This window comes from the organism of the source record quoted next, unplaced genomic scaffold (genome assembly GCF_019419815.1).
Source record: "Pyrus x bretschneideri cultivar Hongxiangsu unplaced genomic scaffold, Pyrus_bretschneideri_v1 Contig66, whole genome shotgun sequence".
Taxonomy (NCBI): Eukaryota; Viridiplantae; Streptophyta; class Magnoliopsida; order Rosales; family Rosaceae; genus Pyrus; species Pyrus x bretschneideri.
In genome coordinates this window covers 1580478-1600876 of record NW_025999805.1, presented here as the reverse complement: position 1 = coordinate 1600876, position 20399 = coordinate 1580478, and the positions used below count along the sequence as shown (strand labels likewise).

The 20399-nt window shown below is 37.3% G+C and overlaps 2 protein-coding genes across 3 annotated transcripts; one reads left to right on the top strand and one right to left on the bottom strand.

The window, feature by feature from the left end:
* The first annotated feature begins 13202 nt into the window (after positions 1-13202).
* Positions 13203-17686, top strand: LOC103951353. Its single transcript, XM_048573315.1, has 3 exons — positions 13203-13795; positions 14545-14667; positions 15811-17686. Exons 1-3 carry the CDS (start codon positions 13394-13396, stop codon positions 17347-17349), a joined length of 2064 nt encoding a protein of 687 aa, XP_048429272.1. The 5' UTR covers positions 13203-13393; the 3' UTR covers positions 17350-17686.
* On the bottom strand, positions 17502-19918 carry LOC103951354 (OVARIAN TUMOR DOMAIN-containing deubiquitinating enzyme 2-like). Of its 2 annotated transcripts, none has more exons than XM_048573317.1 (6): positions 19850-19918; positions 19263-19347; positions 19114-19159; positions 18842-18950; positions 18211-18302; positions 17502-18114 (listed from the first exon to the last, which is right to left on the bottom strand). In XM_048573317.1, the coding sequence occupies exons 2-6, from the start codon at positions 19325-19327 to the stop codon at positions 18010-18012; spliced, it is 417 nt and encodes a 138-aa protein (XP_048429274.1). In that variant the 5' UTR covers positions 19328-19347; positions 19850-19918; the 3' UTR covers positions 17502-18009. The 2 variants fall into 2 exon arrangements, with proteins under 2 accessions (XP_048429274.1, XP_048429273.1); XM_048573316.1 differs by lacking the exon at positions 19850-19918 and adding an exon at positions 19591-19742.
* Positions 19919-20399: the final 481 nt, after the last annotated feature.

Genomic DNA, 20399 nt, shown 5'->3' with positions numbered 1-20399 from the left:
TGTGATGATTGTTCGAGTGCAATGAAAGACGAACTACGAATGGCTTGATCCCTGTTTAGGGTATATAGACGAGGATGTTAGATGCAGCCATAAATATATGAATAATTATTACGCAGTTAGTTCTCCAGTTGTGCTTTGCCCATATCTCGAAGACGGGGTATGTTAGAGTTACGGATATTTGGTGACGTCACGTGTTGATCCTAAACGTATGTCGAGATTGGGGCGTGACAATTTAACATAAACTGATAGGTATGCTTGAAGAAGTTAGGGAGGTCAATTGTATTCTAAAAAATAAGAGGGTTTCATGTAGAGCGAGAAATTGTGCAGGATAGATTTGTATGTTAATTTAAAGGTCTTTTGAATGTTGCATACCCTCTTCTATTTGTATGAGCGATTTCACCTGGTGCTGAAGTAGAGTCTCACTCGGATTGTATTTCCTCGGCACTCATTAACCCAGACTATCGGATAAACTTGATTCAATTACTCCTACTAGACTTATGACTCTGAACCTTGTACTTCTTCATAATTAATTCATTCCTTATTCTAATCAAATTTGCACCCAAATCCTCGAATATTACGAATCTTAATAATGTTTTCCTAATCCTCAAAGACTCCTAAATAAACTAGAATTTAGCTTAATTTAATCCTGATCCTCAAGGAATCCAACAAGATTGATTCAAATTCAGCTAACCCTCATTGGGCTGGCTTCCATCCAAACAAACCTGAGAATTAAGAATTTGTCCAATTCTGAGCCAAGCTCATAATCATACTCAGCCCAAATCCATTATCTTGGGTCCAAACACTATCATTTAGTTACTAATAGTGTTCTAAAAAATGGCCTAGGTGGTGGTAACCCAAGGCGTTTTCTTGCAAACCGGTTGAAAAAATTGGCTGGGCTCTAGGCGGGCTAGGTGGTTTTTTTTAATTTTTTTTTTATTTTTTGAACTTTGCCTAGCTTTGTAACTTTGCAAATATCTTACATTACTATATTTCCTTATTTCCTCCTATTTTTCATTTTATGTGGTTTTAAGTTGTGAACTTGTTGTACATGTGTCATTCTACAATACTCCTCACTATGGCTATATGACATATATGCTTAATGTGTTTTTAAATTTTGGACTTGTTGGATACTCTTTTTGCATTTTATCATTATTTTACTATCTTATCCAAGGGTTTCATACAAGCATAATTCTTTGTAAGTGTCAATATGCACTTATTTACAAGATATATAACAAATTTACCTAAATCCGCCTAAGCGCCCACCATGACCCCACCTAGCCACCTAGGTATAAAACTTAAAACTCAAGTTCTTCACTTTGATTGCATACCTTTCAACTGAGGGATGCTTGTATTTATAACATCAACTAGTTTACATCAGAGGGTTTGAAAACCCTATTTACAAGGAACTTTGAAATTCAAAAGATATAAACTGAAATCAGCAAATTACAAGTATTTGAAAAAATAAATCCTATAAACTAGAAAGACCAATCTGATAGAAGTTCTAAACCCAATTGAACTCCTCAAAGCATGCTGGCAGTTACTGCCTTTTAACTTCATCTAACAGCCCCCCTCAAGCTGACAGGTTGTGGAACAACTGGAAGCTTGGACATAAGGAACTTAAGCCGCAACGAAGACAAACCTTTAGTGAAAATATCAGCACGTTGGTCCTGGGAACAAACATAGTTAACCAACAACTGACCACGAACAACCTTCTCACGAACATAATGATAATCAACCTCTAGATGCTTAGTTCTGAAGTGGAACACGGGATTTAATGCAAGCGTAATAAAAGAAACGTTGTCACACCAGATCGTGGGTTGCACTAGATGCAAGTGCAAGTCCTTAAACAAAGACCTTAACCACAACAATTTAGCGGCAGTATAAGCTAACTACCTATACTCCACTTCTGCGCTAGATCTTGAGACTGTTTTTTGCTTCTTCGAACTCCAGGAAACAAGATTCGAGCCCAAATAAATATATAAGCCACATGTGGAGTGGCGAGTATCAGGATTACCAACATAATTAACGTTTGAATATGCAATCAACATGGCAGTCCCAGGTTTGTACAGTAAACCATGATGATATGTGGCCTTCAAGTAACGAAGAATCTTTTTGACTACCATCCAGTGAATGTTCTTCGGAGAGTGCATGAACTGGCATACCTGATTAACAGCGTACAATAAATCCGGCCGGGTAATGGTGAGATACTGTAGTGCACCAACAATATTACGGTACATCTCTGGATGTTCATATGGATCTCCAACATAAGCACTAAGCTTTTGACCAGAGGAAGTAAGAGTTGAAATTGGCTTTGCTTCAGTGAATTTCGTACGGGTCAGTAAATCCAAGGCATACTTAGACTGACTAAGATGCATGGAATCCTCATTATACATGACTTCAACTCGCAAAAAATAACTTCGTGGCCCTAAATCCTTCATTGAAAACAAGCTGCCAAGTTTCTTAATCAAGTGATCCATTTGGCGAGGACTGTTCCCTGTGATTAAAATGTCATCTACATAGATCAGGAAGAATAAGATACACATCATGTTGATTGAAGACAAATAAACTGTAATCACATGTAGACTCTTCGAATCCTAGTTGAAGCAAAAAGTTTGAGAAACGTTGGAACCAAGCCCTAGGTGCTTGTTTTAAATCATAAATGGAGCGTTGCAACTTACAAACATGATTGGGAAATTGCTTATCAACAAACCCTGAGGGTTGACACATGAAAACCTGTTCATGCAAATAACCATGCAAAAATACATTTTGGACATCCAGTTGCCTCACAAGCCACTTCTTCGAAACTGCAAGGCTAAGAGCAAGTTTGATGGTGCTATGTTCAACCACAGGACTGAAGGTCTCAGTGTAATCCACACCAGCCTTTTGATGAAAACCATTGGCCAATAATCAAGCTTTATGACGCTCAATAGTGTCATCTCCTCGTCTCTTGAGTTTTAACACCCACTTACTTGGAAGTAAATTCATATCAAGATGATATAGAACTAGAGTCCATGTTCCACACCGTTGTAATGCATTAAATTCCTACACCATAGCATCCCTCCACTCCGGATGCTTAATGGCCTGACTGAAACAGGTAGGTTCAAGAGAAGAATTGTCAGTCATAACATGTATAACATACTTGAGATTTGGTTTGTGAACCCCTGACTTGGATCGTGTGGTTATACGATGTTATGTGGCATTGGTAGTATTTGTAGGCCCTGGCAATGGTTCTGGGGTCACTAATGCTTGCTCATCTAATGTTGGTAGGACTCCTACATGCAATATAGGTTCTACAGGTGGGATGGGATAATTAGGAGAAGTCATAGGATTAGGTTGGGAGTCGTGGGAATGTATGGAAATTAAGTTAGAAGACAGTATTTAGTGCACTGGTAAATTGGTGGGACTAGGAATGGATGAGGCTAGCAAGGTTTTTTGATGCATAAGTATACTAGAGGAACTAGGATTGGAGGATAGTAATGGATGAAATGTAAAAAGTAATTGGGGTAAATGATTGTTACCTGTTGATTCAACACTTTCATAGGAAGATGTGAGTCCCTGGAAAGGAAAAAAGTCCTCATCGCATAGGACATGGCGAGACAAATAAACTCGTCTCGTGGACAAATCCAAGCATTTATATCCTTGATGGTTCAATGAATACCCAAGAAAAACACATGACTTTGACTGCATTTATATCCTTGATGGTTTAATGAATACCCAAGAAAAACACATGACTTTGACTTTTGTTGTAACTTATTTTGAGTGTAAGGTGTTAACCATGGAAAACATCGACAACCAAAAATTTTTAACGTATGATAATTAGGTTTTCGTTGGAACAATTTTTCAAAGGGTAATGTGTTGGAACGAGTTGGCAAACGGTTTATCAAATATGTAGTAGTTTGGCACGCATCAAACCAAAACTTGTTAGGCATATGAGACTGGGAAAGCATAACAATACTAGTTTCAACAATGTGTCGATGTTTTCGTTCTGCCAATCCATTTTGTTCAGGGTGTTTGGGACAGGAAAAACGTTGTGAAATCCCATGTTTTGCCAAAAAGTTTTGAAAGACATGACTTTTGTATTCACCACCTTCATCACATTGAAGGGTTTTAATTGAGCAATCAAACATGTTCTCAACTTTAGTTTTAAAGTTGACAAATATTTCAAAGACTTCCGATTTTTGTTTCATAGGAAAAATCCAAGAATATCGCGAATAATCATCCACAAATAACAAGTAATAATGAAAGCCTTCATTAGAAATAACTGGAGAACACCACAGATCAAAATGTAAAAGTTGCCAAGGAAATTGCGAAACAGACTCAGACACATTGAAAGGTAATCTAGTACTCTTTCCTAAAGGACATGACTCACAAAAGGGTACATCAAGGATGCCATGAATTGGTACCAACTTATTCGAAATTAAAAGATTTATTATGGGTTTGGCAGGATAACCAAGACAAGCATGCCACTTTTGAACTGAAACTCTAGTTCCCACGAATGCAGAAACGGGATACTTGATTTGTCCACTGCCACTTGGAAATAGGTATAACCCATTCTCACATTTCCCATGGAAAAGCGTCTTCCGTGTCTTGAGGTCCTTAACAATAAAGAAATATGGAAAGATTAACAAGTAACAATCATTGTCTAAGGTGAACTTATAAGCAGAAATGATATTGGTGGCGGTAGTAGGGCAATGAAGGATATCACGTAAAGCAAATGAACAAGCATTGGTTTCAAGTTGATTGGAACCATAGTGAGCAATAGAAGTACTAGAGTTATTATCTACACCTCTCACTCCATCATTATCATGGTACTTCTTAGGGTTAACCAGATTCTGAAGTTTTGGAGTAAATGTGCATTGGCACCTATGTCGAAGAGCCAAGCACCATTCTGCTGCTTGTTGAGTGTAATGGGTGAGGACGTCATTGCCGAGATACGTTTGGCAGGAATTCTACCTTCAAAGGCAACATTCATGCCCTGGTAACAGTTAAGGGCAGGATGCCTAGGTTTGCCACAAATTTGACAAATAATTCGATCACCATAAGGAACTGACCTTTCTCCATTACCTTGAATATTACGTTGAGAGTTGTTGTTACGAGGGTTGTAGCACCTTGCAGTAGTACCCCGACTTGAGGAAAAAATACCTCGTGCTCTACCACGAGAACGGCCACCACCACAGCCTCGTGCAGCAATGAACGCATTGACTATAGTCCCCCTTACCAAAGGAACAGTTTGATCTGCCATTCTTCTTTTTGTAGTTAACAAAAGTGCTTTAAGAGTGGGATACGGTATAGGATTGTCACGGGCTTGTGCATCACTCACAGTCATCTCAAAGGCTGATCCAAGATTATTCAACATAATCTGGACAAGTTCTTCATCATTCACAGGTTGCCCAGTGAGAGCAAGATTGTTAGTTATCGCATTCATGCGATCCAAGTAATCCACCACAGCTAGATCACCTTTTTTTGTCTGCAACAACTCATTTCTCAGAAACAAAATTCTATTTTGAGAAGTGGATGCATACCTTTGGTCAAGAGCTTCCCAGGTAGCTCGAGCAGTGTGTTTACTTGCCACCATAGACAAGACAGAAGCAGTCAGCGAATCATTTATCCAACTGAGGATCATTTGATCTTGTTGGACCCAAGCAGTGTACGCCTGGTTCACAGTAGTTGAGCCAGTCGTATGTTTTGGAGGACACAGTAGCGTGCCATCAACGTATCCCATGAGGTCCCTACTTTTTAGGATAGGGAGTATTTGAGCCAACCACAGTGGGTAGTTGATCTTATCAAGCTTGATATTGACGACAATGGAGAAAGGATGGATAATGTTTTGTTGGGTGGGTAAGGTGGGTGTATCAGCGGAAACATTATTTGCAACCATGGAAGCGAGTGTGGGAAGAACTAGAAACTAGGATCGTAGTTGTTGTTAAACAAAAATTGCTCTAGAAACCATATAAAACTTAAAACTCAGGTTCTTCACTTTGATTGCATACCTTTCAACTGAGGGATGCTTGTATTTATAACATCAACTAGATTACATCAGAGGGTTTGAAAACCCTATTTACAAGAAACTTTGAAATTCAAAAGATACAAACTGAAATCAGCAGATTACAAGTATTTGAAAAAATACATCCTATAAACTAGGAAGACCAATCTGATAGAAGTTCTAAACCCAATTGAACTCCTCAAAGCAGGCTAGCAGTTACTGCCTTTTGACTTCATCTAACTAGGCACTAGGCACTAGGCACCAACCTACCAACCTGCCATCTGACTAGCACCTAGCATTTTTTAGAACCTTGGTTGCTAACATAAGAATCATCTGCCCATTTATTCTTAAAAACGATTAATAGGTCAAAATTTGCAAACAATAATTATTCCCTAAAAATGACTAACAGATCATAATTAAATCCTTAAACAAGAAAAGAAAACGATGTTAATCTTTATGTAAGTAATATTTTTGTTTGTCGTGTTATATTGTCAATTAACTAGAGTTGCTTGTTTGAAAGGAAACATACATGTTACTATAAACAATGACAACATATGAGATTACGAGATTGTTTAGAATTACTAGCATAAGAGATTGTTTAGAATTACGAGATTAAAATTGGGAAATTACATTAGGGTACATTGCCTATGCTAACATTTAATTACTAACATAAGAGCTCAATCATCTACTCCATTTATTCTTATGATAAAATGAAAACTTAGCTTGATTTTATCTGATTTAAAGCATTATTATTTTCTTTTCTTTACGAGAAACATAAGAAAAGTGGAAATCGAATACATAAACTCACTCAGTTACTGAAGGAATATTGTCTTAAACCCGCTTGAGCATAAACCCCTCACGCTCAGTCTTGTTTTGCTCAAGTGCATGCCTTCATTCTCCATGTTTTCTTAGCAAAGGGGGAGACAGAAGGCAATGCTTTTAGGGTGGAAACAAATAGTGCATTAAAACCACATGTAATATGCTGATACAATCGCATGGAAAGTTGGAAACTTAAAGTATTGCATTTGTTGATGGAGTCCGTGAATATGTACTGCAGTTACGTAGGTGTGTTTCAAAACCTAAACGACTTCAGTTCAGATAACGCACTGTGCAACTCTCACATCGGCCCACGCGTGGGCAAAGGTATTCGGACTTGGTTTGGTGAGGCCCCCACATCACTTGTACCAATTGGGATTGAGTTGATTGACGGTGACCTGGGGTCAGATGCCCTTGGATTCGTACGCATGCTTTTTACCATACAGTCATGCTGATAACTCAAATTTTTAGTTTAGATTTTTAAATTATATGATACGTTAGTAATAAGAAATAAAAGTATTAATTTACACTTTAGTAATAATTTAATTATTAACAACGACATCATATACAGGATCGGTTCTAAAATTTTGATCATCCTAGTCAAGCCTTCTGATTGAGGCCCAACAGTGCACTGACCCCTAACATTTTATACATTAATATGTAGAAAAATATTTGCTAAATACATGAAAAAATGTTTCTACATCAAATACTAGTAAAAATTAATACAAAGGTCAAAAATAAAAATAAAAATTCTTATTAGACTGGGTTTTCTAATTTTATTTGAATATTTTTGTTAAGAGTTCTGGGCTATAGTGTGGCCATTTTAGTTAATACAAAATTAATTAAAATCTAAAACAACTTCTTTGAGTTTTGAATCGGGGACAATGAGCAACCATCACGCCTTAACGACCATGCCGACATGCTTTATGTGGCCCTGGTCATATGATTTACAAAAATTCATCTAAATAACAATGAAATCCCTAGTATTATCTGAAATTTTTCTCTAACATATGTGGCGACTATTAAAGTTAGACGTAGCAGTGTGCATGTTTGGATTGGTTTCACCTTTAAATTGCAACCTTATCAAATCCCTGTTAAGCCTTGTTGTTTGGTTTATTTAGGTTTTTTTTTTTTTTCCATATACATAATATACTGACATGAAGATGATGAGAGCCTGAAGTTGTTAACTTGTGATCCTCTTCAATTGACTCGCTTTGACGGTCAATAATTAAATATAAGTATATGAAAAGTAAAAAGAGATGTGTGGATAATGAATAGCACCACCTTTTATTACCATATCTCTGTTGAACGGTTTGGTTTGAGAATCTAGGCTGTTTTTGGGCAAGAGAACCATGTCACCTAGGTCCCTCCCCCGCCCCGCCCTCCCCCCCCAAAAAAAAAAAAAAAAGGTAACGTAGCCCAATTCGCTGCACATTTTTTAGATTTTCATTCTTAGAACTTGCATTTGTGCATTTTTCAAATCTGACATTCATGTTACACCTTAAAATGCTGAGAAAAAAAAAACTTCATTAAATGTTGTTTTTTGGTATAAACAATATTCTACACCAAGTTTCTCCAGTAAAAAGAGAAGAAGATTTTGAATCAGAACAAAGTGAATTAAAAAAAAAAAAAAGCCAGTCTAATCATCAAGATAATTCACGACCTGCATCTCATCACATGCTTCTTATTTCTTGTAGTCCTATGAAGTCAAGTCTCGAATCTAAACCATCTGAACAATTTCAAGTATCAGAGGAGAAATTGTTCTTTGGATTCCCTATTGCCAACAGCCTAAGTACATATAGAATATAGTTGACCTATATAAAGGGATTTGGATCCTTTCCTGAGTCCAAGGAGAGAATCCTCCTGACAAAAAAATTTAGCTCGTTGGATGAAAATCCAACGGCTATAATTATTATAACTGTAAAAGAACCTCCGTGTTTGTAGACGTTGAACTTTCATCAAAAAGCCTAAGTTATTTGATCAAAAGGATCCTCTCCTTGAGCTCAGAGGATCCAAGTCTCATATAAAAGGGCGAGTATTAGGGTTAAAAATTAAAATAATTGGGTTTCGATCTAACGGCAGCATGAGTCCGCGGCCATTCAGAGCTTAGTTTAGTGCTGCTTTGGCTTGGAACCCGAGGTAGAACTTAAACCCTCCTCCCTGCCACGTGCATGCATTCGTCTCCAAGCAAATTTTTGCATGGGATGCAAAAGGCAGGACATGTAGGTTTGGCCATGGTCGCCACATGTATTATGCTGAAGCGGCCACGTGGTGACGCCCTTGGATGCCTTTTTGTGGTACTAAAATATCAAATGCAATAATACGTAAAAACAGAGCAAGTGGATCTGTGACTGTCAAACGAAGCCAGCAAATCCAACTATTTCACTAAAACAGCAAGTGCAAAAATGCAAAGGCATCACCAACCCCACGAGAATGTTGCTCTTCATACAAAGTAATCATTTTCAGATCTCTTTTATCAATGTTATCTGATTAAGTAATCCAAATTTTTGAAATTTCATCCAACAGTAAAAAATTATTATAGCTTTTAAATGATCAAAACAGGTGGGTGGTTGAATAAAATTTCGTAGGTCTAGATCACTTAATCCGATAATCTTAATGGAAGAGATTCAGATAAAATCTGTTTCCTTGATTCAGTCACTTTTTCAAACGGAATTAGTAATTAATATTTTCATTTTAATTTACCCTCACAAACCATTTATGTTGAAAAAATTGACAAAAACTAAGTCATAATTCTTGAATTGCGGGAATTAGTAAACTTTTAAGGTTAAATTTTGACAATTAAATGGAGTCAATTGCAGACAAGATATGCTATAGTTTGAGTAGCACTCGACATTGACTTGTTGCGGATAGCTCATGTGTGTTTAGTCTACAAAGTGTGTTACTCTTTTTTCTTACACCGGGTTAAAAGACTTGGTAAAGTTTTTTTTAACTGAAGCCCACTTTATTGTATTTTATTATTCGTATAGAAGATCGTATTAAAGTATTAGTGGATATTGTATTTTAAAGAAAAAATTTGTGTAAAATAAATGTATACATTTTATGGTTCCATATTATACATTGTACGTTGATACCTTTCAAGTTATTTTTTTAGAGAAATTTAAGCTTTACATTCTCTCTTTTTTTTTTTGTATTTTCTTAAAAGGGGGATGTAAATTATATTACCCTTCAATTATATTGAAACTCAATAACACAAAGTAATCTACTTTAATAGTTACTGAGTTACTTTTCTTCGTCTCAAATTTTTTAAAAAAAAAATTAATGAAAATGACTTGAAATTTTTTAGTTTTAACTAAAATGACAAAAATGTGTTGTAAGTGAATTAGTACCAAAAATAACTTTTTAGATTTAAAATGTCATTAACGTTAAAAATGAACAGTACCATAAGTGTTTCATTAAGACTCCTAACTTTAAGTGAGTTGTTTATTGGTAATTCAAAAAAGTTATCAAAAGTTGATAAAAAAAATCCTTGCAACGCAACTTATATGGAATCAATTTATTACGCTATTGTGTTTCGATCAAATAATATAATAATATCGTGTGTTATACACTTACACATATCATTTTTTTTTCCTAACAAAACGTCACAATAAAGGTGAAGAACGGAAAGAGATCCTCTTCGGATTTCTTCCACCAAGGCCACCAGATCAAGTGATTCAGGCCTTTGAAATTTCATCCAATGATCCACCTGTTTTGATCCCATAAACTATAATACTTTTTGGCCGTAGATGAAATTTTAAAGGACCCGGATCACTGATCCAGTGACCTTGGTGAAAGAAATCCAGAGAAGATCTTTTTCCCTTAATCAAATCAATATTCTTCAACTACAACAATTAGTAAATTACACGAGTTAAATATATAGTCACAATTAAACCATCCAAAAATCAAACTTTGGGCCAAAATATATGAGAAAACAAATTAAATAGAAAGGGCGCCAACCCTGGTCCACTACTTTGATATTTACTGAAGAACATCCTAATCATTCAAAGTGGCCTTTACAAGGAAGCTATACATAATGAGTCCACTTTTATTGTTAGCATTTAGTGAACAAAATATATACGAAACCTTATTTTCTTGACATAACTAAAAGAAGAATTACAATATCTTGTGGGCATACATGTAGATTCTATTTGAAGGTCATTTATCATGGAGATAATGCGTTTCTACAAAGATGCTTTCCCCGTCAGGTGCTTTCCCTATCAATCTCACAAAGGATTCCTTTATCAAATCCTATTTGATGCAAAACTTATGGTAGCGGTTGCGTGTGTGGATCTATAAATCTACTTAAAAAGATAGTGTATCGAATGATAAAGGATAATGTTTTTTTTTTTTTTCTTTAAAGGATAATCAATATTCTACACTAATTTAAATTAAGAAGAGGAAGAGAGTTTGAACTCGGAATGCAATGGGTTGAAGAAGAAAACCCAATTACACTAATTTAAACTAAAAAAAGGAAGGCTACATGCACCACTATGGTTGATTTCCGAGTCTAGGTGGGCAAAATTCCAGTCAGTTGGGGGATTTTTTTAGGTTTGGGTGGGCAAACTATTGAATGAATCCACCCCTAGATAAGGAATAATATTCGAGTACCTCTTCAAAAGAAAATTGTATTAACTTTATAATCGTGTAGTATTCTTGTTGACTCTAAAAATTACAAAGCCTACGTGGCGTGCAGGTCAAGTAACTAATGAGCTAACTACGTCCTTCGGTTGATGCGGGGCGTGCCAACTCATCGGCGCAGCTCGGCCGAGGAGTAAAATTTGTTCATGTTGCGTTGAGCGCGTTGCTGACTTCTTGATCTTGCGATTGTGGCTGAGGAAGGAACAAGTCTCGGCCTTTGGATTCTCGAGCCTGAAGATAAGGTTGCTAGTTCTTCGAAGTTCAATATCAAATTCGGCTTTCAATGTGCCGAATGTAGTAACTTGTAACACCTCACTTCACCGAGAAGGCTAATGAGATGACCTCTGCCAGTAAGGATTCGAAAACCCTTCTCGACCGAGACTTGGATAGGTAACCAGTTGGCCTCGACGCAATGCTGTTTATCCAAACTGAAGGTGCTCCGGGAACGGCTGATTCTACCGCAACAATGTTGTTTATCCAAACTGAAGATGTTCGCCGGTTGCCTTCACAATGCTGTTTATCCAAACTGAAGATGTGTTGGCGAAAAAGAAAATAAAAAAAATCTCAAAGTGTTTGAGAGGTTTGCGCAGGCCTGTTGTGTGTTGAATTGGAGAACCTTTTTGTCATTGCCATTGCCCTTATTTATAGATTTTGTAATGCTCAGCCACTGAAATAAAGTATTCCAGTTCCATTCTAACTCTCAGCGTCAAGATATTGTGATAAGGAACCTTTTTGATAATATCCCTTAAAGTCAAGATTCCTCAGGTCAATGTCGTGTCCTCCTTTCATCATTGCAAAACACCAATCTAAACCAAAGATTAGTTATAATATTTAAATGTCATGGATCTCTGTCATCCAAATTCCATGTACCAATGACATTCCAATTTGCATCATTATCTTGACTTCAACATTATCCCAAAACCATGCATCTTGACTATCCAAACCTCATCTTAATGCACCATCACCATGCTGCTCAATCTGATAATAGGAGTCCCAAGTCCAATTGAATTGTACTGCTTGCTTGGAAACTTACTTTGCATCTTATTATCCCGTATAAGAAGATATCAAGATAATTTGTTAAACGATAATTATTATGATACAAATCATAATATTATCTTTCAATAATAACAAAATTATCTTTACTTTTCATCCAACGATTGAGAGCTATGCTCACTCAATGACCTTGATTGCACGGGCCGATGGTGTAAATTTGGATCCAAACAATTCTAACAAAAAAAAAAAAAGTTTTAACGAAAAACTTGAGGTATTATTCACTTTAATGAAAAACCACATTTTTACACTAAAAAGTCAAATCTGATACTATTCACTTTACACTTTATTTTTTCTTTATCGTTAAAACTCAAAGTTTTCAAGTCATTTCCATTAGTTTTCCTAAAAAAAAAAAAGCAATTTATATTTAGTTAACTTTCACAAAATGTGATCATTTGAGAAAGAAAAGAAAAAAGTGAATCTTTTAGCTAAAAATAAAACATTTTTATACGGCAATTATTTTACTTTTGTTATTAAAAGGGTTATACGCTAATTAAAACCCTTTAAACTACGTCGTCTGTTTTTGTAAACGACTTCGTGCAACAGCTGTCGTTGTCACCAACCTCGAAATCTGACGAGTAAGATACGTAGTTAACCGTATAAAAATACATACATAGGAATTCACGTTCGTATATGTCCACACTGTAACACTGTATTTATACCTAAAATACCTCCTCCCTGTACATGTCTGTGTGCTTGTGTGCGTCTCTGTCTCTGTCTCTCCGCGTCACTTTCTCTCTCTCTCTCTCTCTTTCTCTCTCTCGCTCTCTCCCCTCTCTCTCTCATCGTCATATCTTCTTCTTCTCTCTATCTTCTGTACTTCCTTCCCATTACACTGCACCCACACTGCATACACACCATAAAACCCCTTCACTTTCTCTAAATGGCTGAATCTCACTCCAGAAGATGAAGATACCCAGCAAGCCCCGCCACCCCTCACCAACATTCCCACCGCCGGACTCGGATCTTCACCTCCACAGACCCACCACCACTCGCAAGAAGACCCGGGCACCCGGTTCGGTCCGGTTGAAGCGGGCCGGACTTCCGACAGGAAAGCGGAGCCGACCCGAGACGCCTTTACTCAAGTGGAAGATCGACCAAGGCCCCGAAGAGCGCCAGGGGCACGGGGAGAGGGGAAGGGACCAAAATGCCCCTGAAGAGGAGAGAGTGGACGGAGGGAGGAGGAAGGGCAGGAAGGGAAAGGAGGCCTCCTTGTCGGCCAGGAAGTTAGCCGCCGGACTGTGGCGGCTGCAGTCGCCGGAGATGGGTTCCGGTGTACCTGGACGGAATGGCCAGCTAGGGTTTCAGGTGAGCTTGGTTTCAAAGATCTGTAATTTTTTGGTCAAATGGTGTGCTTTGCAAACTTGGTTGAATCTCATTTGATTGGAGTTTGACCATATTTTTGTCAATCAAAGTTGTTTAATTTTCTCGTTATTCATTGGATGTTGTTAAATTTGCTGTTTTTTTAGTTTGATAAATACTAATGTTGGTGCTGATATCTTCGTATTTCCTTTCGATTTTCCCTATTCGGGTTCAAGAAACCCGGCATTGTGTATTTCATGGTTTACTGAGCTGTGATTCAACTCTGATTGATCTTACTGAGGAAATGTGTTCGAAAATTAGCAAGAAATGGTGCTCGTTTTTCTTTTCGGAATGTGTTCTTATGGGTTTCGGGGTGAAATCTTTACTAATGTGGTAATGCTTGTATGTTTCCATCAATTTCCTGCTGAGTATCTCTTTATTTGGTAATTAATTGATTGTTAAGATCTTTTCAGACCTTTTTCTTAATTTTGATTAGTGTTGTTAAGTTTATGTGAATGTATTAAAACGTGGAACTGTGATCTTCAAGATACGGTGGTAACGACATTTATGCAACGGTTTGATGCATTCTGAAAGTTCCGGGTCATTACACATTCTTTTGCCATGTCCCGGGATTTCTGGGTTCTTGCGTGCTGTTTTAGTACATCTTGTCATAGCATGCTTTACCCTCATCAGCCGGTATTAATGTTGTGGTATACTCTGGATTTTGATTTTCATTGTTGATGTCTTCTTTGCAGCCTGACATCGGCCATATCGGGGTACCATTTCTCCGTAATCGCAACAGTAAAACATATGCTTCTGAAGCAAATGATCTTTTACAAAGCCCTAGGTCCACCTCAAGAAATGGATTCTTGTCCAAGGTATGGCTCTTCCGTAAATTCTTACAATGATCTGTAAATTCTGAATTTATGAACTTTAAGTACAAGGTGATATAGTTATTTTTTTTAAAAGCAAGTACAATACAACCCCTTTATCATCTTGTGCACGTGGGACACATGCCGAGCACTCCATTTAAGGCAAGCTATTTGGCATGAACCTTGGCAGATGATTTACTTTGCAAGGATTGGCGTCATGCATACTCATTAAGAACCGTCTTTTTGGAATGAAAACAGATGTAAATTCTAGTATTCGTAGTCATCTGTTTTGCTGTCCCCAGAAATTGAATATTATGTTATTAGGTTGAAGCAGTGTTACTCTTAGGATTGCTTACGGGCTAAATATGAGAAATTTTATTTGAACCTATATAATCTCAGTCTACGCCCAACTTACTCTCTACACCCACGTAGAGTGAAATTATATGAGTTCAGATAAAATTTCCCTTTAAATTTTTAACTGGAAAGGGACTTTTAAGAAAAGATGGAGTACTTGGAGCTAAAAGAAGACTTGGCGCAAAACCTAGCACAGTGGTGTTCTAGATTCATACAGCCGACTACACTTAGTGGGATAGGATTTGTTGTTGTAAATATTTAACTGGACATATACACAACTATGAATTAGACAGTAGTGATCTTATATGGATGGAAAATAAAGTAGAAAAGAGAAATTTGGTGTAAATGGGACTTAAACCGATTTCTTTTAACCTAATCAATAGATTCAGCTATTTAAAAAGCAGCATTTCCAAATTCCAATCCTAGAAAACTCTAGGGAAAATATGGAAATTTGTGAGAGGGAGAATCATGAGGAGGTAATTTCAGATTATGCGCAACTAAGGCTTGGTGGGTTTCCAAATAAAGAAAGGGCTACAATATGAAAATTTCTTATTATATGCATATGTACGTGTATGGATTGTTGGTTCAAATATGGAATGCTGAAATGCGTTCGGGTGTATCTCAGCTGGCTAAGAAACATGTCACTCGTATATATTCTCTTCAAATTATATAACAAGCTGTCTCGTCCTTTTTCTTTAAATTTTGTACTATACATCTGTTTCCCCCATAACAGTTTAAGGTCTGTTTTTTCTTCTGTGGTGTTACTTCTAATTTTAGCTTCAACCTTCATTTCAGTTATCCAACTCTGTCATGGAGGGGCAAACAAAATGGGATCCAGTCTGCTTGAAAACATCAGATGAGGTACGGCAAATTTACAGCCAAATGAAGCTTCTTGACCAGCGAGCGAGTGCTGTATCAGTTGTATCTGTACTTGAAGCTGAGCTAGAGCAGGCTCGAGCTCGCATTCAGGAGCTTGAGATGGAACGGCGTTCCTCAAAAAAGAAACTTGAGCACTTCTTAAGGAATGTCAGTGAGGAAAGAGTTTCATGGAGGAGCAGAGAGCATGAGAAAGTCCGTGCATTTATTGATGACATCAAGTCTGAATTGAACCAGGAACGGAAGAGTCGTCAGAGAACTGAGATACTCAATTCCAAATTGGTTAATGAGCTTGCTGATGTCAAGTTATCAGCAAAGCGATACATGCAGGACTACGAGAAAGAAAGAAAGGCCAGAGAATTAATTGAGGAAGTATGTGATGAGCTTGCTAAGGAAATTGGAGAAGACAAGGCTGAAGTTGAAGCATTGAAGAGAGAATCCATGAAACTCAGAGAGGAAGTAGACGAGGAAAGGAAGATGTTGCAGATGGCGGAAGTCTGGCGGGAGGAACGTGTCCAAATGAAGCTTGTTGATGCAAAGGTGGCAGTTGAGGAGAGGTATTCTCTGATGAACAAGCTTTTGGCAGATCTGGAGAATTTTCTGACATCAAGAAGTGTAATGCCAGATGTGAAGGAAATGAGAGAAGTAGAGTATCTGCGACAGGCTGCTGCTGCTGTAAATATTCAAGAAGTCAAGGACTTTTCTTATGAACCCCCAAATCCTGATGATATCTTGTCTGTGTTCGAAGAAGTTAATTTCGGTGAGCCTAATGAGAGGGAGATTGAGCAGTGTGTTGCTTACAGTCCTGCTAGCCATGGTTCGAAAATTCATACTGTGAGTCCTGAAGGCAATGGAATCAATGAGGACCGGATCCAGAGACATCCAGTTGCATTTGTTGGTCGTAATGGTGATATAGAAGAAGATGAGAGTGGTTGGGAAACTGTGAGCCATTTCGAGGATCAGGGCTCAAGCTATTCGCCAGATGGGAGTGCCCCATCTGTCAATAAGAATTGCCGAGAGAGTAATGTCTCAGAGTGTGGAACAGAATGGGAAGAAGAAGGTGAGGAAACACCAATTACTGAAATCAGCGAGGTTTGCTCGGTGCCAACAAAGCAGGCGAAGAAGGTATCGTCAATAGCAAGGCTTTGGAGATCCAGCCAAAATAATGGGGAAAACTACAAGATAATCGCGCTAGAGGGAATAAATGGTAGGCTTTCGAATGGAAGGATATCTACTGGGGGTATGGTATCCCCTGATCGTGGTTCGGGTAAAGGTGGGCTTAGCCCCTCTGATTTAGTGGGGCAGTGGAGTTCTCCTGAGACGGGGCATCACATTCGAGGTATGAAGGGGTGCATCCCGCTTGGTGCACAGAAGCATAGCTTGAAGGCGAAGCTTTTGGAGGCAAGGTTGGAGAGTCATAAGGTCCAATTGCGTCATGTTCTTAAACAGAAGATCTAGAAGTAGTGAGGCAGAGGTTGCTCATAAAACGAAAATGACAAACCCAGGCTAGAATAAGTAGTTACATTTCTCACCGCGCAAGGTACAACTTTTTGCTACGGTCGCGAGGAGTCTCTGAATAAAATGCGGATGATCTTGGACTCCCACTTCTGGTTTCGGGGGTCTTTGCAAGCGATTTAGAAGGCGTGAATCATTATTTGTATCATTTCGAATCTAGAAGACAGCATTTGTTGAAAATGGTAGGCGAAAAACGATAACATTTCCCTCTGTAATATGATGTATTTTGTTACGAGAGTTTCATTTTAGTTTCTTCTAGGAAATGGAAGATCTCTGGTCCCATCAACTACAAACAGAGGAATGCAAAAACAGCGTTAAGGGCAAGCCCCTCAATAGAAGGATGACGAGAAACAGATTGTAACTACCCAAATGCCCAATAAAGACCACTCTTTTTAAATACTTTAAACCTATAATTTTCCCAACTCATGGTAGTTTTTTCATCCCCTCCCCCCCCTCCAAATTTTTCAATATGCCCTAACCCATACAACAGAACAGATGAGTAAGATTATCTGGTTCATACAGTTTGGGTTGAATGCTGGAAGAATACTTGAGGCCATAGCGATGCCACTTTTTGAGTCCGTCAAAATTGACAACCAGAAAAACTCAGAAATAGCAAATTGACATAAATTGAATCAGACCACATACGGCTAAAGCATCGTAATGAAGTCCGTCATAGATCAACATAATCCTTTCTGAATACTTCTTCTCCTGTCAAACAGCACCACATACAAAAATGGGCATAAACAGTCAGAACTGGCAAGCTGACAAGAATAATATGCACGAAAACTCACTACTAATGCTAACCTGACCATACAAATCACAACGTGTAGTCTGGATATCATATGCTGCAATTTCCCGTCCGTAATAATCTGCTAATATAGACAGCTCTATGGCCCCTGCCAGGTGATTACAAATTAACAAGTCAGGAAAACGAATCTAATAGTATCCCATTGATTTATTGGGACAGAGACTTCGAAGTTAATCTTCTAGACAGTGGCCGAATAAACTATCTTTAAGATTAAACAGTCAAGGCAGAAACACTTTGTCAACTAATGAATCCAATAATGCTCAATACCCCAGAAGAAGATATATATCTGTCTTGCGTAAATAAGGATTGGCTACTTAGGGCTCGTTTGAGAAGTGCTTTTAAAGGACTGAAAGCACTTTTAGAAAAAAAAAAAAAAAAACGTTTTTGGGACCATCTTAGTAAAAATGCAAGTTAATCCTAGAAATAAAAAGCACTTAAAGCGCTTTTGGAACCCAAAAACATTTCCTCTAAAAGCACTTTCAGTCATTTAAAAACACTTCCCATATGAGCTCTTAGTTGGCTATCAGAAATAAATAACCCAAACTATTACAAGAAAAGCTTTTCATTGTGCATTTGTTTGGTAACCAAGATTCAGATGCAGAACAACAGGAAGTTTTCTAAACAAACCTCCCCACTTCTCTGAGTCAAGAATCCAAGCACAATACTCTTCATTCGATTTACCAAGAAACGCTTCTGAATACTTAGTGGGATCACTTGCTACCGTTGCAGCTATAACCTTCACATCGCAGAGAGTCACAAAATGCAAGTACAAGAATTGATTAGGAAGTACCACACTTATGCATGCTCAATGCAAATCTGGAGGTATATATGCACATGCAGCCATGATTTATCTATTGTTGTATGATTTAATTTAACTTAAGCCTTGAATATTCAAATACCTGTCTCAATTCAGGAGCTTTTTTCTGGTCATGATCCATTACATACCTGCAAACGAAGGGCGAAAATTGAAAAGAAAATTTGACCTTAAATGACACAGTTCACTTTCATTGCGACAACGGATAAAATAGAGGGTTGTATTGGAGCTTACCCGACTGCATTGAAGAGGCAACCATTGTCTGAGGGAATAACCCTTCTTACTACCATACCTTCCATATTGTAAATTATTTATATACCTGAAGCATTATAACAATTTGAAATTTCAAACAATGACGGTTTCATCTATCCAAGTAGACATATTTTAAATTGAAAACATTTCTACGAAGATTAAGAACAACCCTTTTGAGATTAGGATTCCATTCAAACTAAACGTCGACAGAGACATGAACGAAATTTTATGTTAAGACTGAATCCTAAACTTAAATACGAGACAATACAGAAAGAAGACGAGGAATTGAACAAAACCCAGCTTCACATACTCAGTTGATGATGACCAACCAGAATCAATTACTGGTAGCAGTCCATGATTGAACACATAAGGGTTGAAAAAAAGGGAACAAATATAGTGAACAGAATAAGGAAATAAATCTTCAAAAACGAATAAAAGAAATCCATGGTCATATAATTTTCTTTAAGGAGATATACATACATACATACATACATACATACATATATATATATATATGTATATATATTGTTCCAATATATCACAACACTATTTGAGAAAGGGAGACCAACCTTCCAGATTCTGAAACAGAGTGATAATACAAATCCAGCTTGAAATCAAACAACCCAAAAGCATAAATATAAGAAAAGGAGATAAATAAATGCAATAATGAAATTTCCAGACCTAGTAATGGCATAGAGGCATGAAAGAAAAGAAAACTAATGAAAACAATTTGAAAATTTAAGTTTTAACGATAAGGGTAAAATGAATAATATCATGATTGACTTTTTAATGTAAAAATATAGTTTTTCGTTAAAATAAACAGTACCAGGAGTTTTTTGTTAAAGTTTTCAAAGAGAAACTCACCTGACTCTTGTAATAATATGATATGAACGTGACATAGGTTTTCTCTTGGTTTTGGGTATGCCAGCGGCACAACATTTTTGTTGACACAATTTAGGGCTGGTTAGGTATTTTTGTGCTTTGAAAAAAAACTGCTTCTACTGTGCTGTGAGAATAAGCAACTGTGAAATAAAGCAGCAGAGTGTTTGGTAAACTTTTTTGTAAAATTGCTTTTGAAAAAAAAAAAACAGTATTATAGTGTTTGGTAAACTTTTATGT